At 46.6% G+C, this 18654-nt stretch overlaps 1 protein-coding gene across 4 annotated transcripts; it reads left to right on the forward strand.

Annotated features, from left to right (window-relative positions):
* Positions 1–10157: 10157 nt before the first annotated feature.
* LOC123047370 (protein S-acyltransferase 11) lies at positions 10158–14208 on the forward strand. 4 transcript variants are annotated; one of them, XR_006422973.1, is made up of 6 exons: positions 10158–10464; positions 11671–11905; positions 12051–12349; positions 12471–12961; positions 13765–13868; positions 13940–14208. XR_006422973.1 is itself a non-coding variant. In XM_044470908.1 (5 exons), exons 1-4 carry the CDS (start codon positions 10423–10425, stop codon positions 12957–12959), a joined length of 1065 nt encoding a protein of 354 aa, XP_044326843.1. In that variant the 5' UTR covers positions 10159–10422; the 3' UTR covers positions 12960–12961; positions 13765–14208. The 4 variants fall into 4 exon arrangements, 1 of the variants encoding a protein (XP_044326843.1); XR_006422971.1 differs by having other exon boundaries at positions 10159–10464; positions 13765–13878; positions 13938–14208; XR_006422972.1 differs by having other exon boundaries at positions 10159–10464; positions 13765–13873; positions 13944–14208.
* Positions 14209–18654: the final 4446 nt, after the last annotated feature.

An 18654-nucleotide genomic window follows, 5' to 3' on the forward strand; every position in this document is an offset into this window, starting at 1 on the left:
TTGGTACACCCAAAGCATTCCTACGGTATCCGGGAGTTGCACAATCTCATGGTCTAAGGAAATGATACTTGACATTAGAAAAGCTTTGGCATACGAACTACACGATCTTTGTGCTAGGATTAGGATTGGGTCTTGTCCATCACATCATTCTCCTAATGATGTGATCCCATTATCAATGACATCCAATGTCCATGGTCAGGAAACCGTCACCATCTATTGATCAATGAGCTAGTCAACTAGAGGCTTACTAGGGACATGGTGTTGTCTATGTACCCACACATGTATCTGAGTTTCCTATCAATACAATTATAGCATGGATAATAAACGATTATCATGAACAAGGAAATATAATAATAACTTATTTATTATTGCCTCTAGGGCATATTTCCAACAGCAAAACCACAACGTGATATGCCAATTGCTATTTACCCTTCATAAGGACCCTTTTCATCGAATTCGTTCCGACTAATGTGGGAGAGACTGGCACCCGCTAGCCACCTTATGCACCAAGTGCATGTCAGTCGGTGGAACCTGTCTCACGTAAGAGTACGCGTAAGGTCGGTCCGGGCCGCTTCATCCCACAATACCGTCGAAACAAGATTGGACTAGTAACGGTAAGCATATTGAACAAAATCAACGCCCACAACTACTTTGTGTTCTACTCGTGCAAAGAATCTATGCAATAGACCTAGCTCATGATGCCACTGCTGGGGAACGTAGCAGAAATTCAAAATTTTCCTACGTGTCACCAAGATCTATCTATGGAGAAACCAGCAATGAGGGGAAGGAGAGTGCATCTACATACCCTTGTAGATCGCTAAGCGGAAGCGTTCAAGAGAACGGGGTTGAAGGAGTCGTACTCGTCATGATCCAAATCACCCGGGATCCTAGTGCCGAACGGACGACACCTCCGCGTTCAACACACGTACAGCCCGGTGACGTCTCCCATGCCTTGATCCAGCAAGGAGAGAGGGAGAGGTTGAGGAAGACTCCATCCAGCAGCAGCACAACGGCGTGGTGGTGGTGGAGGAGCGTGGCAATCCTGCAGGGCTTCGCCAAGCACCTGCGGGAGAGGAGGAGGTGTCACGGGAGGGAGGGAGGCACCAGGGCTCAGGTGCGGCTGCCCTCCCTCCCCTCCACTATATATAGGGGCAACGGAGAGGGGGGCGCGGCCTTGACCCTTCCTCCAAGGAAGGGTGCGGCTAGGGAGGAGTCCATCCTCCCCAAGGCACCTAGGAGGTGCCTTCCCCTTTTAGGACTCTCCCTTTCCCTTATCTCTTGGCGCATGGGCCTCTTGGGGCTGGTGCCCTTGGCCCATATAGGCCAAGGCGCACACCCCTACAGCCCATGTGCCCCCCCGGGGCAGGTGGACCCCTGGTGGACCCCCGGACCCCTTTCGGCACTCCCGGTACAATACCGATAATGTGCAAAACTTTTCCGGCGACCAAAACAAGACTTCCCATATATAAATCTTTACCTCCGGACCATTCCGGAACTCCTCGTGACGTCCGGGATCTCATCCGGGACTCCGAACAACATTCGGTAATCACATACAAACTTCCTTTATAACCCTAGCGTCATCGAACCTTAAGTGTGTAGACCCTACGGGTTCGGGAATCATGCAGACATGACCGAGACGTTCTCCGGTCAATAACCAACAGCGGGATCTGGATACCCATGTTGGCTCCCACATGTTCCACGATGATCTCATCGGATGAACCACGATGTCAAGGACTCAATCGATCCCGTATACAATTCCCTTTGTCTAGCGCTATTGTACTTGCCCGAGATTCGATCGTCGGTATCCCGATACCTTGTTCAATCTCGTTACCGGCAAGTCTCTTTACTCGTTCAGTAACACATCATCCCGTGATCAACCCCTTGGTCACATTGTGCACATTATGATGATGTCCTATCGAGTGGGCCCAGAGATACCTCTCCGTTAACCGGAGTGACAAATCCCAGTCTCGATTCGTGCCAACCCAACAGACACTTTCGGAGATACCTGTAGTGCACCTTTATAGCCACCCAGTTACGTTGTGACATTTGGTACACCCAAAGCATTCCTACGGTATCCGGGAGTTGCACAATCTCATGGTCTAAGGAAATGATACTTGACATTATAAAAGCTTTAGCATACGAACTACACGATCTTTGTGCTAGGCTTGGGATTGGGTCTTGTCCATCACATCATTCTGCTAATGATGTGATCCCGTTATCAATGACATCCAATGTCCATGGTCAGGAAACGTAACCATCTATTGATCAACGAGCTAGTCAATCAAAGGCTTACTAGGGACATGGTGTTGTCTATGTACCCACACATGTATCCGAGTTTCCTTTCAATACAATTATAGCATGGATAATAAACGATTATCATGAACAAGGAAATATAATAATAATAACTAATTTATTATTGCCTCTAGGGCATATTTCCAACATCGAACACCCATAGAGTTCTGGTGTTGATCATGTTTTGCTCGCGGAAGAGGTTTAGTCAACGGATCTGCGACATTCAGATCTGTATGTACTTTGCAAATATCTATGTCTCCATCTTGAACATTTTCATGGATGGAGTTGAAACGACGCTTGATGTGCCTGGTCTTCTTGTGAAACCTAGACTCCTTGGCAAGGGCAATAGCTCCAGTGTTGTCACAGAAGAGAGTGATTAGCCCCGACGCATTGGGTATGACTCCTAGGTCGGTGATGAACTCCTTCATCCATATTGCTTCATGTGCTGCCTCCGAGGCTGCCATGTACTCCGCTTCACATGTAGATCCCGCCACGATGCTCTGCTTGCAACTGCACCAGCTTACTGCTCCACGATTCAACATATACACGTATCCAGTTTGTGACTTAGAGTCATCCAGATCTGTGTCGAAGCTAGCGTTGACGTAACCCTTTATGACGAGCTCTTCGTCACCTCCATAAACGAGAAACATGTCCTTTGTCCTTTTCAGGTACTTCAGGATATTCTTGACCGCTGTCTAGTGTTCCTTGCCGGGATTATTTTGGTACCTTCCTACCAAACTTACGACAAGGTTTACATCCGGTCTGGTACACAACATGGCATACATAATAGATCCTATGGCTGAGGCATAGGGGATGACACTCATCTCTTCTTTATCTTTTGCCGTGGTCGGGCATTGAGCCGAACTCAATCTCACACCTTGCAATACAGGCAAGAACCCTTTCTTGGACTGATCCATTTTGAACTTCTTCAATATTTTATCAAGGTATGTGCTTTGTGAAAGACCTATGAGGCGTCTCGATCTATCCCTATAGATCTTGATGCCTAATATGTAAGCAGCTTCTCCAAGGTCCTTCATTGAAAAACACTTATTAAAGTAGGCCTTAATGATGTCCAAAAGTTCTATATCATTTCCCATCAAAAGTATGTCATCTACATATAATATGAGAAATGCTACAGAGCTCCCACTCACTTTCTTGTAAACGCAGGCTTCTCCATAAGTCTGCATAAACCCAAACGCTTTGATCATCTCATCAAAGTGAATGTTCCAACTCCGAGATGCTTGCACCAGCCCATAAATGGATCGTTGGAGCTTGCATACCTTGTTAGCATTCTTAGGATCGACAAAACCCTCCGGCTGCATCATATACAGTTCTTCCTTAAGATAGCCGTTAAGGAATGCCGTTTTGACGTCCATCTTCCATATCTCATAATCATAGTATGCGGCAATTGCTAACATGATTCGGACGGACTTCAGCTTCGCTACGGGAGAGAAAGTCTCATCATAGTCAACCCCTTGAACTTGTCGATAACCCTTAGCGACAAGTCGAGCTTTATAGATGGTAACATTACCATCCGCGTCCGCCTTCTTCTTAAAGATCCGTTTGTTTTCTATCGCTCGCCGATCATCGGGAAAGTCTGTCAAAGTCCATACTTTGTTTTCATACATGGATTCTATCTCGGATCGCATGGCTTCAAGCCATTTGTTGGAATCTGGGCCCGCCATCGCTTCTTCATAGTTCGAAGGTTCACCGTTGTCTAACAACATGATTTCCAGGACAGGGTTGCCATACCACTCTGGTGTGGAACATGTCCTTGTGGACCTACCAAGTTCAGTGGCAACTTGATCCGAAGTACCTTGATCATCATCATTAATTTCCTCTACAGTCGGTGTAGGCACCACAGGAACATTTTCCTGAGCTGCACTACTTTCCGGTTCAAGAGGTAGTACTTCATCGAGTTCTACTTTCCTCCCACTTACTTCTTTCGAGAGAAACTCTTTTTCCAGAAAGGATCCATTCTTGGCAATAAAGATCTTGCCCTCGGATCTTAAGTAGAAGGTATACCCAATGGTTTTCTTAGGGTATCCTATGAAGATGCATTTTTCCGACTTGGGTTCGAGCTTTTCAGGTTGAAGTTTCTTGACATAAGCATCGCATCCCCAAACTTTTAGAAACGACAGCTTAGGTTTCTTACCAAACCATAATTCATATGGTGTCGTCTCAACGGATTTAGACGGAGCCCTATTTAAAGTGAATGTAGCTGTCTCTAGAGCGTATCCCGAAAATGATAGCGGTAAATCGGTAAGAGACATCATAGATCGCACCATATCCAATAGAGTGCGATTACGATGTTCAGACACACCGTTACGCTGAGGTGTTCCAGGCGGCGTGAGTTGTGAAACGATTCCACATTTTCTTAAGTGTGTACCAAATTCGTGACTTAAATATTCTCCTCCACGATCTGATCGTAAGAATTTTATCTTTCGGTCATGTTGATTCTCTACCTCATTCTGAAATTCCTTGAACTTTTCAAAGGTCTCAGACTTGTGTTTCATCAAGTAGACATACCCATATCTACTCAAGTCATCAGTGAGAGTGAGAACATAACGATATCCTCCGCGAGCCTCAACACTCATTGGACCACACACATCAGTATGTATGATTTCCAATAAGTTGGTTGCTCGCTCCATTGTTCCGGAGAACGGAGTCTTGGTCATTTTGCCCATGAGGCATGGTTCACATGTGTCAAATGATTCATAATCGAGAGACTCTAAAAGTCCATCAGCATGGAGCTTCTTCATGCGCTTGACACCAATGTGACCAAGGCAGCAATGCCACAAGTATGTGGGACTATCGTTATCAACTTTACATCTTTTGGTATTCACACTATGAATATGTGTAACATTACGTTCGAGATTCATTAAGAATAAACCATTGACCATCGGGGCATGACCATAAAACATATTTCTCATATAAATAGAACAACCATTATTCTCGGATTTAAATGAGTAGCCATCTCGCATTAAACGAGATCCAGATACAATGTTCATGCTCAAACTTGGCACTAAATAACAATTATTGAGGTTTAAAACTAATCCCGTGGGTAAATGTAGAGGCAGCGTGCCGACGGCGATCACATCGACCTTGGAACCATTCCCGACGCGCATCGTCACCTCATCCTTCGCCAGTCTCCGCTTATTTCGCAGCTCCTACTGTGAGTTACAAATATGAGCAACGGCACCGGTATCAAATACCCAGGAGTTACTACGAGTACTGGTAAGGTACACATCAATTACATGTATATCAAATATACCTTTAGTATTGCCGGCCTTCTTGTCCGCTAAGTATTTGGGGCAGTTCCGCTTCCAGTGACCCTTCCTTTTGCAATAAAAGCACTCAGTCTCAGGCTTGGGTCCATTCCTTGACTTCTTCCCGGCAACCAGCTTACCGGACGCGGCAACATCTTTGCCGTCCTTCTTGAAGTTCTTCTTACCCTTGCCCTTTTTGAATTTGGTGGTTTTATTGACCATTAACACTTGATGTTCTTTCTTGATTTCTACCTCTGCTGACTTTAGCATTGAAAATACTTTAGGAATAGTTTTCACCATCCCCTACATATCGTAGTTCATCACAAAGCTCTTGTAGCTCGGTGGGAGCGACTGAAGGATTCTGTCAATGACCGCCTCGTCCGGGAGGTTAATGTCCAGCTGGGACAGGCGGTTGTGCAACCCAGACATTTTGAGTATGTGCTCACTGACAGAACTGTTTTCCTCCATCTTACAACTATAGAACTTGTCGGAGACTTCATATCTCTCGACCCGGGCATGAGCTTGGGAAACCATTTTCAGCTCCTCGAACATCTCATATGCTCCGTGTCGCTCAAAACGCTTTTGGAGCCCCGGTTCTAAGATGTAAAGCATGCCGCACTAAACGAGGGAGTAATCATCAGCACGTGACTGCCAAGCGTTCATAACGTCTTGGTTCTCTGGGATGGGTGATTCACCTAGCGGTCCTTCTAGGACATATGCTTTCTTGGCAGCTATGAGGATGATCCTCAGGTTCCGGACCCAGTCCAAATAGTTGCTGCCATCATCTTTCAGCTTGGTTTTCTCTAGGAACGCGTTGAAGTTCATGTTGACATGAGCGTTGGCCATTTGATCTACAAGACATATTTTGCAAAGATTTTAGACTAAGTTCATGATAATTAAGTTCATCTAATCAAATTATTTAATGAACTCCCACTCAGATTAGACATCCCTCTAGTCATCTAAGTGTTACACGATCCGAGTCGACTAGGCCGTATCTGATCATACGTGAGACGGACTAGTCATCATCGGTGAACATCTCCATGTTGATCGTATCTTCCATACGACTCATGTTCGACCTTTCGGTCTCGGTGTTCCGAGGCCATGTCTGTACATGCTAGGCTCGTCAAATTAACCCTAAGTGTTTTTGCATGTGTAAAACTGTCTTACACCCGTTGTATGTGAATGTAAGAATCTATCACACCCGATCATCATGTGGTGCTTCGAAACGACGAACTTTAGCAACAACGCACAGTTAGGGGGAACACTTTCTTGAAATTATTATAAGGGATCATCTTATTTACTACCGTCGTTCTAAGTAAACAAGATGCATAAACATAATAAACATCACATGCAATTATATAGTAGTGACATGATATGGCCAATATCATATAGCTCCTTTGATCTTCATCTTCGGGGCTCCATGATCATCTTCGTCACCGGCATGACACCATGATCTCCATCATCATGATCTCCATCATCGTGTCTCCATGAAGTTGCTCGCCAACTATTACTTCTACTACTATGGCTAACGGTTTAGCAATAAAGTAAAGTAATTACATGGCGTTAAATCATTGACACGCAGGTCATACAATAATTAAGACAACTCCTATGGCTCCTGCCGGTTGTCATACTCATCGACATGCAAGTCGTGATTCCTATTACAAGAACACGATCTCATACATCACAATATATCATTCATCATTCATCATAACTTTTGGCCATATCACATCACATAGCAATTGCTGCAAAAACAAGTTAGACGTCCTCTAATTGTTGTTGCATCTTTTACGTGGCTGCAATTGGGTTCTAGCAAGAACGTTTTCTTACCTACGAATAACCACAACGTGATTTTGTCAACTTCTATTTACCCTTCATAAGGACCCTTTTCATCGAATCCGCTCCAACTAAAGTGGGAGAGACAGACACCCGCTAGCCACCTTATGCAACTAGTGCATGTCAGTCGGTGGAACCTGTCTCACGTAAGCGTACGTGTAAGGTCGGTCCGGGCCGCTTCGTCCCACAATACCACTGAAGCAAAATAAGACTAGTAGTGGCAAGCAAGTTGACAAGATCTACGCCCACAACAGATTTGTGTTCCACTCGTGCAATAGAGAACTACGCATAGACCTAGCTCATGATGCCACTGTTGGGGAACGTTGCAGAAAATAAAAAATTTCCTACGGTTTCACCAAGATCCATCTATGAGTGCATCTAGCAACGAGTGATAGTAGTGCATCTACATACCTTTGTAGATCGCGAGCGGAAGCGTTCAAGAGAACGGGGTTGAGGTAGTCGTACTCGTCGTGATCCAAATCACCGATGACCAAGTGCCGAACGGACAACACCTCCGCGTTCAACACACGTATGGAGCGGATGACGTCTCCTCCTTCTTGATCCAGCAAGGAGGAAGGAGAGGTTGATGAAGATCCAGCAGCACGACGGCATGGTGGTGGATGCAGCAGGGTTCCGGCAGAGCTTCGCCGAGCTTCTGCGAGAGGGAGAGGTGTAGCAGGGGAGAGGGAGGCGCCAAGACTTCAGGGTGCGGCTGCCCTCCCCCCCTCCTTTATATAGGCCCCCAGGGGGGCGCCGGCCCTGGAGATGAGATCTCCCAAGGGGGGCAGCGGCCAGGCGGTGGAGTGCCCCCCAAGGCAAGTGGAGGCGCCCCCCACCCTAGGGTTTCCATCCTAGGCGCAGGGGGGCGCACCAGCCCACCAGGGGATGGTCCCCTCCCCACTTCAGCCCACGGGGCCCTCCGGGGTAGGTGGCCCCACCCGGTGGACCCCCGGGACCCTTTCGGTGGTCCCGGTACAATACCGGTGACCCCCGAAACTCTCCCGATGGCCAAAACTGCACTTTCTATATATAATTCTTTACCTCCGGACTATTCCGGAACTCCTCGTGACGTCCGGGATCTCATCCGGGACTCCGATCAACTTTTGGTTTGCTGCATACTCATATTCATACAACCCTAGCGTCACCGAACCTTAAGTGTGTAGACCCTACGGGTTCGGGAGACATGAAGACATGACCGAGACGGCTCTCCAGTCAATAACCAACAGCGGGATCTGGATACTCATGTTGACTCCCACATGCTCCTCGATGATCTCTTCGGATGAACCACGATGTCGAGGATTTAAGCAACCCCGTATACAATTCCCTTTGTCAATCGGTATGTTACTTGCCCGAGATTCGATCGTCGGTATCCCAATACCTCATTCAATCTCATTACCGGCAAGTCACTTTACTCGTACCGTAATGCATGATCCCGTGACCAGACACTTGGTCACTTTGAGCTCATTATGATGATGCACTACCGAGTGGGCCCAGTGATACCTCTCCGTCATACGGAGTGACAAATCACAGTCTCGATCCGTGTCAACCCAACAGACACTTTCGAAGATACCTGTAGTGCACCTTTATAGTCACCCAGTTACGTTGTGACATTTGGTACACCCGAAGCACTCCTACGATATCTGGGAGTTACACGATCTCATGGTCTAAGGAAAAGATACTTGACATTTGGAAAAGCTCTAGCTAAACGAACTACACGATCTTTGAGCTATGCTTAGGATTGGGTCTTGTCCATCACATCATTCTCCTAATGATGTGATCCCGTTATCAATGACATCTAATGTCCATAGTCAGGAAACCATAACTATCTGTTGATCAACGAGCTAGTCAACTAGAGGCTCACTAGGGACATATTGTGGTCTATGTATTCACACGTGTATTACGATTTCCGGATAATACACTTATAACATGAATAAAAGCCAATTATCATGAACAAGGAAATATAATAATAATTCTTTTATTATTGCCTCTAGGGCATATTTCCAACAGCTGCCGCCTCCAGTGAAAAGCCGGGGGAGAGGCGTGAGATCCTGCGCCCGCTGGCTCGACACGTCGGAAAAATTCGTCTCCCGACTAGGCTGCCGTAGGCGCCAGCCGTCGCGTCGTACGCGCGGGCCGCCTTCTCTGCGGTGTCGAAGGTGTCGAGGATGAAGCGTTTCTCGCCAGACAAGATCTCGGCGGAGAAGGCGCGGAGGGGTGCTCGCGGACTCCGCGAAAATCCGAAGCGCCGAGGCGGCACATCGACATAGTGGCGCAGAGGCGGCGAGGCTAGTGAGAGGGGGCTAGACGAGTGGACGGCAGACTGAGTGTGGAGGGAGCGCCTTCTTATAACGAGCGCCGGCCGCGGCGCGCCAAAAGGAGCGCGTGAACCTTTTCCCACGCTCTGGAGCGTCAAAACCAGCGGGCGCTAGGCCCCACCCCTCCCCCGCGCGCGAACCTTTCCCGCGCGCTGGAGCACCAAAACCAGGGCGACGACATATGGTCGTTGGCATGATCTAAAACGCGCACGGCCTTGAAATGAATCGGCGTGTTGAGCGCATTGTCGACCCAAATATAAAAGAGGGCGAACGCCGGGCGGGCGGCTGATCCAAACAGACAAAAAAAAACACGTCCATTTGGATCGACCCGTTAGAGTTGCTCTTACCATCCCTGCAATATTCCTGTGAACCAAAGAGGCCTGAGACCAGCAGAATTCCTATCGTCCACCTCACCTTTGGTTGCTCCCCCTCTTTTTCTCGGTCACGCAGCGTGTAATATTTTAATTTTTCCTCGCCGCCTCCACGCTTTCCTCGAATCCTTCGTCGCCCAGTCGTGGTGGACCGGAACTACTCCACCACCACCACCACCACCACCAGGGAGGTCCATCCGGTGGCGAGCGCGAGGGAGGAACATGCGCCTTGATTCTTCCGCTCGCGCAAGCTTCGGCGGAGTTCCCACCCACCTCTGCTGACGCCGCGCCTCCGATCTCTCATCGCCCCGGGACCCCTCCGCCGCCGGATCTGCTCCGGCGATGGGGGAGCAGCCGCAGCCGCAGCAGGAGCCGCTCCTCGAGGTTCGCCGCCCGCCCTCTTCCCCCCTTCTTCTCCCCTCCCCTCTCTCCCCAAACACGCTCGCGCGCGAATCGGAATAGGTTGGTGCCGCCAACGGTTTCGAGCTTCCTCACCCCACCCCGTGTGCGCTGGCTGTCGCCCAAGCTTGGCCCCCATCCCATCTCCCAGGGTCCGCCCCCCTCCCGTTCCGTTTAGCGACATAGTAGTAGGGATGAACACAACTCACGAGCAATAAGCAGAGCATCAAGTCTTTTTTTTTTGGCGATGAAAAAGGGGGTTTATTACAAATTGATAGAGTTACAGTCGAGAGACAAAAGATCCTCCGACACATGGTGTTCCTAGATGCATCCATCCACACAGTCGTGGTACGCTCTGTGCGACTATGATTCGTCTTATACGTGGTGATGGAGTTATGAGCAGAGCAGCACAAGTCATCTGCTCTGCTCTATGCAACTCATGGTGATGGAACAGTGCTGCTGCAATTCTTTCCCGGCTAGTATTGGCCTGACGGTTTGGCTACCAAGATTGCTCTTGCCCCCGCAGAATCGGGCTTTGGTGCCGTCAATTTGGGTCGAGAGATCGCACTAGGCTGTATGTAACCAAGGTCACCACTTCAGGATACTTACTGCAAAGTCAATGTAGACAGGAAAATTTTGGGCATCTTTACCTTTATCAGGCTAACTTACTTACTACTACTATATAATTCTTCAGATATGCACCAGGTTGCTACAAAGGGAGTAACTGTAAACTATGCAGAAACTCATCCCAAAATTGCTCCTACACCATCAGCCTCAATAGATTAGGGCGGTGTTTTCAGTTTCTGTAATTCTGTTACTTGGATTGTGAACTAAGGCACCAAGTGCACCAGTCTCTCTGAGAAGGCCCATTAGTGGAAACCTATTTTAACATGTAGAATCCAATGCTTTTATAGCTCACCAACATAAACTTAATTTCTTAAAACTCAAGTTATTGTGTGTATGGATTACTGCATTCCTGTGTTACCAAGGCCACCAATAATTGTTTCTGACTTTGGTCAAAGTTACTTTGTAAAGAGTGGAATTTATAGGATCTGTGGATTAAATGACTGCTCATAAATCGCCAAGCCTACGCTATGTGGTTAGCAACACAAATAATGACGCAGCGGAAATAGTTTAATTTGCTAATCTATCCTGCAGCAATGCTCTAATCACCATCCTCGTTCCGTTTAGGTAGAACAATGTGTCACTTCCATACCGGAAGATCATGAAGCCACTTGCTGGGGCTGCGGTCTTCGGCTTGTATTTTCAAGTTATTCACCTGTCTACAAGTGTGGCTGGTGTGGAGCAGTCACCCAAGGCAACCAAACTTCAAGAAAACCTGACAGTGTATGTTTTTCTCACTGGAGGCGTTTCCGGGATGGGTTCTTTGTGACTGTGCTTGCCCTCTTCATGCTCTTCGTTATATGTAAGTTCTAAATCTCTCACTGTCATTTTCTGAAACGAGGATTTCTCTGTGCTCTGTTTATTCATGTTTAAGTTATGGTTCTAATATGTTTGAAGTGTTCCACAGAACTGCTGTCTGATTTTGTTTCCTTTTCGCCGTTTCACAGGTGGCGGGGTCTGGGCGGTGTATCCAGTTGTTTTCTCAATCAGCATCTTCTGTGGCATCTTTCACTGCACAGTAGCAGCTCTCTTATCTGTATTTACAATTGCAAGTTATTGTTTGGCCTCTTTCAAGTCTGCTGGTGCACCACCAGGCATACGTTGGGGAAGCTATCCCATGGTTGGAAAAAATGATCTTGAGAACTATACTTTCTGTACATATTGTAGTAAACCTAAACCCCCAAGAGCACATCACTGCCGATCTTGTAAAACATGTGTGGTGGACATGGATCATCATTGCCCATTTGTAAGTTGGATAAATTTGACCAGAATGATATCTTGATATATTTTGCACTCTGTTGTATCGTGAGTTGTTGCTAATTAGTTTTGTCTTGTTTTATTTGCCTTTTTGTTGTGTTCATCTGCAGATTGGGAACTGTGTGGGAGCTTCAAATCACCAAGCTTTTGTCATTTTTCTCATCTCTGTGGTCACAAGTTGCAGCTATGCTGCTATTATGACCATTTATGCAAGTTATCGTATATGGCCCCCTCTAGAGTTTCCAAATGTATCATCATATGGTCAAATGGGTTCTAAGAAAGTACTGATGGAGATCATTACTAGCGTGGCCAGTTCTGCATTCTTCCTATCAGCAAGGGGTATAATTCTGGTATATCTTGCATTTGCCAGTCTATCAGTTAATGCGGGTATAGCTGTATTGCTGTGCCAGCAACTTAGCTTAATATATGAAGGAAATACATATCTTAGCCATATAAGTTCACCAACTGATATTCATGGAGAGAGAGGATTGCGAAATCTTGTTCGATTTTTCGGGTGCCCCTACCCTCTTTCTAGACTATTGTTGGGCTACACCAACACTGGCAAGTCGCAGAACAATTCAGGCTCAAAACTTCTTTAGAGGTATGCATCCCATTTCTTCAAGCAATGTTTACTTACCTGGTGTCGTTGTTTCATCCTTTCATATGTAGACCCGCTCTTGTATGCACAAGATAAATTTCCTTTCAGTTGTCCCACTTTTGTTAAGTTGATATACAGTACACTCCACTGTCAATTTTCTTTCCACTTGGCCTTATCAAATGCACAGATTCGGTATTCTACATTATTGGCTTCAAAGGCCTCTTTGCCAGTTGCACCTTTACATATTCTAACTAAGTAGACTAGTCTGTGACAATAGAGTAAATGATTAATTGACCACTACTTGCCGGTGGTTGGTTTATGTTATATAATACTATTCAATGTGTTCTTTCAAGATTGGTGGTGGATACACCAGTATGCACTATAGGTTGTTTTGCCAGCCTTCAGACTGTATATTGATAACTATGAATTCTCATCTAGATTATGTAATTAATGGGTCCCTTGTAAAATATCATAGCGTTGATGCAAATGACAGATCTTTGCTGATTTTACAAACCTGTTTTGGCAGAATTTGGTAAATTGATTAGACCAAGGGAATATGTTTGAAGGTTTCATTGTGTGAGTTACTGAGCTATATAATGGATAAAATGGTTATTATTTTAATAGTAACTTTAGCTGACCACCGCACACAGAATGGAAGATGGAGCTAGTTAGTAGCCTGTAAGGCATCTGGCCATAATATAATACTAATGGTTCCTCAGTTTCCGTATTCTGTAAACGCAAAGCAATCATGGTATTTTCTGATCCTTCGAATTGTAGACTGAAACAGAGGTTTTGTTTACATGCAGGGTCCATTGCTAATATGTACATTTCACCAATTGAGGGAAGGATGTTTGGTTCTGCATTTCTGCTGCCCAATAGCCAATTAGTCTGTACAACTGAAGCTGGTGATGTAAAATAGCAGTGATGTACTCCCTCCGTTCCGATTTACTCGTCGTGGTTTTAGTTCAAAACCAAGACGAGTAAATCGGAACGGAGGGAGTACATGATAATTCCTAATCTATAAGGGGGGCTTTGTTACAAAGATTTTCTTTTGGATTCAGTAGTAGTAAAACGGCTGCCTTCAGGTGGATGTTTCACCGGCGTTGCTTTACTCAGAACAGTTTCAGTTCATGCTGAAATACAATGTGGCCCTATCTGTTCATTTCCTACAGATGATCTTGCTGCTCTGGTGAGTTGCAGTATCTGGAATTCTGATAGTGGTGGAGTCTTTGCTCCGAGATCACATCTTTTATGCTTGGGTGCTCCAGTATAAATCATGGTGAAGAACTGAAGATTGATTATGATTGCAGTGACTCTGAATGATGCCGTGAAGGCGCAGAATGCTTGGACCACATCTCTTGGCTGTCAAAATATACTGACATGTATAGGAAAAGAAACCCAACACTTGTTTTTCTTCAAACCATTTAATCATACTGAAGTAGCCCTGGTAAACCATGGTCGTCAACTACATACAGCAGGATTACCTGTGTTGTAATCCTGTATCTAGCGTTGTTGAACATCCTGTGATATTAGAGCATCTTCAACAGGTGCACAAAAATTTCGCGCCCTAAAATAGTTTTAGTGCAACACTGTAGCACTTTTAGTGTGCTGGACCCAACATTGCTTTAGCAGGTGTCAAAAACACGCGTCCAAAAGAACACGCAGTGTAAATTGTGAAGCGCGCGCAATTCGGTGCCTTAAATTTGCAGCACGAGATAGCGTCTTTCAGCGTGCGTCCAACCCTTTTTTACGCGCGCACTGTTCAACTTCAGCTGGAGCTGTCCGGCGCTCAAAAACCCTCATTTTAGTGCGGTCCAGTTTTTGGCGCCTGTTGGAGACGCTCTTATCGCATGATGTACATCATGGTCGCCAACTTATCTCTTCTTGTCAGTCGATACATGTTTGCTGTCAGCTCATGTGTGGTAGCGGTTCACGTGTTCCGAGGCCCTTGCAGTGGCTGCGGACTTGAATCTGTATCGAGTTCGGGTGACGACTGATTGTGTGGTAGCGGTAAATCACTTGAAGGAGAACTATTTGGGCGCCCCTCGTTGATAAAAGGCGAAGCTACATTCTTTTTCTGATTCGGGGATCACGCATGCATGTAGGGAGGGAACCCAACTTTGAAGCACACAGCTCCCTGTTGGACATCATGTTTGTTTTTTAACCACCCCTGCTATTATTTACATTGATGTCAATGTTAAGTCTTAAATTAATGGAGGTGATTTCTCCAAAAAAAAAAACGTGTATAGTCATTTTTTAGCAAGAACATGACACCTGCTGGGACGCTGCTCTGCTTGTCTGCCCCGATCCCATGAGCTCCCTGTTTCTACCGTCACTGAACTACTCCATCTCTTCACTCCCTTCGCGACCTTATGTTTCTTAACTAGATAACACCCCCTGCATTGTTGCGGAACCTTGTTAGAAGAAATGCATAAATAGTTGCTAAAAACGACTAAATATAATCGAAATCAAGTATAAGCTCATGAATTATGACAATCAAGACAGATGGAGCATCTAAGAAGAGAGAAACTGTTCAATAAAGATATGCATAAATAGTTGCTAAAAATGACTAAATCCAATGGAAACCAAATATGAGCTTTTGAATTAGCAACTATAATATGATTTACATTTTTTGTCAGATTCTGATCACCTTTGTTTTGGTGTTTAATAATCCTTAACAAAAGTTGTGTTATTTGGCTTGACGCCTACTCGATCTATACCCTAAACATGAGAGGAGCTATAAAATGGCCCTACTGCAATTGTTTCTATCAACCAGTGTCTGCTCTCAGTGAGGTTGTTTCTGTCAAGCTTTACACATTGCGAGAATACAAAGTTCATGAGACTCATACTGATTGTGCCATGAGTCCATGCCCGAACTAGTTGTGCATCGTCACCTTCATGTCAAAGCAGGTAACACCAAGCCACTCGTTGCATCATAGGTTGTCACACAAATTCTACTCACATATTGTGGCAATGCCACATCCCATCGCCATTATTTCTAACCCTTTTTTGTTGGAGTGCTTACCGTTAACCTTTTTTTTGCGGGGTAGATAAGAAATAAAAATCAGTGTTGATGTGTGAAACTGTACTTTCAACGGTAACCCAGCCGGCTTATTATAGATCGCCCGGAAGTCTTCCTCCTAGTACGTCTTCCTAGATCTGAACAATTGTTTTTGGACATCAATCCTACCCCCACACTTCTTTCAGTTTTGCACGACTTCATTAGCCTTTATGCATTAGGGAAGTCTGGGTAATTTAAGAAGCTCGAGCTGATTATGCCCACTGATGTTAGTAAGTTCACGGACACGCCCACATATAGGACTAAAACCAGAAATTCATTTATTCGACTAACGATGATCTAAACGCTCTTATATTTCTTGACGGATACGGGACTGGAAAATTACGGAGCGATGGAGCGATGGAGGTGTGGATCTCGCTCGCTCCTTCCATCACATGCTTGGTAGCTTCGATCGCAAGCTAGCGACCGATGTGCATATGGCTCCTATCGGTTTGTCCTCGCTCGCATCGCATGCATGCTCCGTTGTCTTGTCCCCGGAAGCCAGGGAGGCATCCGCATCCCATCCAATCATCATCCTTGAGATCGGAGCAACATGCAGTACGTGCTAGCTACTACGTGACACACATCTCTCGATCCGTGATCCGTCTCTCTCTCTCTCTCTCTCTCTCTCGTGGATTAACCTACGTACTGCTTTGGTAATATTCCGGCCGGCGTCACATGGCCACATGCATGCACGCTTCGAGATGGATCGATGGACATGCATGCCCTGATTATACTCTCCTCGATCGTTCATTCCGTAGTGGTAGTAGTTTTAACTCGGGAGGCTGCGGGTTCGTACGTTACAGCTTCGTACGCGCATAATTAAATGGATTGTTTAGTCTGATCCCGGCTGGAATTTTGCTTTGGTTGCATGCATGCCACATGCAGGCACGATGTGCACAACCCGCGCACTGTAAATTGAACTAACCAAATTAATCAGCTTGCAAAGTCCGGACCTCTGAATTCTGATACACCCGCATCTGACCGCCCAGACTCACAAAAAACTCCTTCCTCAATCTACGCGCGCTCCCCGTCTGGCACCAGCTGACCGCATTTATGCATGACTTGTAAAGCGGCCGCTCCGCATTGACACCGGTGCCGAACGAACGCGACCTCTCACTGCCGGCCGAGAGAGCGCCGCACGCTGTGGAGATCGGCGAGGCTGCAACGAACACGTCCGCCGCCATCATCGAGGAGAAGTAGAACATGGGAGGCCGTCGCCGCTTGGGTTTCATGAAGGTCACCACTGAGGCGACGCCGGCGTACACAGCCGGTGTCTTGCCCGGTCACATGCCACCCTCATCCCCCGCCCAAAAACCGACCTTGATCCATGCTTGCGGAGAGCACCTTTCCCTTTCGGCTGAAGCACATCCCAGTAGTGCCACCTTGTTGAGCGACGCTACCGAACATGAAGAAGTGAGCCGCCCTTTACGCTGAAGCATATACCTTCGGGGCTCACGGCAATCCGATGAGCGGGCTGCCGAACATGGGAAAGACAATAAAGATCCACCGTGGCCGGCCGTAGACTAGTCAAGGGTATCCGTGTCGTAGAATGGATATCCACAGGTGCCGGCCGTAGACTAGTTTTACATTAGTTCGGTATAGTTTTTAGTTAAAAATTGTTCAAAACTGTAACGAATTTCGTTCAATTTATATGAAATCCGCCGTGTTTTGCATCAATTTCGCCCATTCAATTCAAAAAGTCATTGAAATATATACTGTCAATGTTGGATGGCCGCCTACCGCATCCGTCTGAGCAGACCGGTCCCCTGTCTGTGAACGGATGCTGAAGCAAATTTGCGGGTGAGCCTTGGAGATGCCATAAGACCAATTCACCGCCTTGCAAAGTCAAGTCAACAGGTAGTAAATGCAAAAACAAAAGAGATATGTGCGGCTAGGCATGTTGCACCGGCGGTGGCCGGCCGGGTGCGCATATAGTAAGCACCCTGTCTCCGTCTTGCTGCGACGGTCATGGACGCAGTCTCCACATACTGCATGTATCAGGGAAACTAACTCAGCAAACGACACTATACTACCACTGCACTGCTCGATCGTCTTTACAGCGCGAAAAGATTCATTTCCTTCACAACACGCACATGCGCGGCGCTACTGATCCTCTGATCCGATCCCCATCCCTCGTAGGAGGAGGAGGAGGAGAATAATCAAGAGACGGACGGACAATCAATAATGCCAGCACGGTGGGTGCATCTCTCTCTCTCTCCCCTCTCTCAGATCCAACAGAAATCCACTTTTCCTGTCTGTCAGTAGCAGTAGCACCCCTGCCCTGCCCTGAATCCGCACTCGCTCGTAGTACCATCATCATGCGACCTTTAACCCCTCCCTCCCTTGCTGTGTTTTCCTGCACTGCACTTGACTCGCCTTTCGGTTACGCCTGAATGAGCAATAATAACCTGGCGAAAGCCGGCTCTGCTTCTGCTGGGCCCGGCTGCTCATCTGCTACTGTTCTGCCCCGTGCTGTTGCCCCCAGGTCCCGGAGCTGCCGGCGATCCATATTTTCGTGTTTTTTTAAGCCTAATTTCGTGTTGCTGCCCTAGGTTCGTCTGCCGCGCTACGTACTTGGTCGTAGTACAATACAACTGTATATATACAGTCGCCGGCGCTTTACTCTGCAGTTTAC

Source organism: Triticum aestivum, chromosome 2B (genome assembly GCF_018294505.1).
Source record: "Triticum aestivum cultivar Chinese Spring chromosome 2B, IWGSC CS RefSeq v2.1, whole genome shotgun sequence".
NCBI lineage: Eukaryota > Viridiplantae > Streptophyta > Magnoliopsida > Poales > Poaceae > Triticum > Triticum aestivum.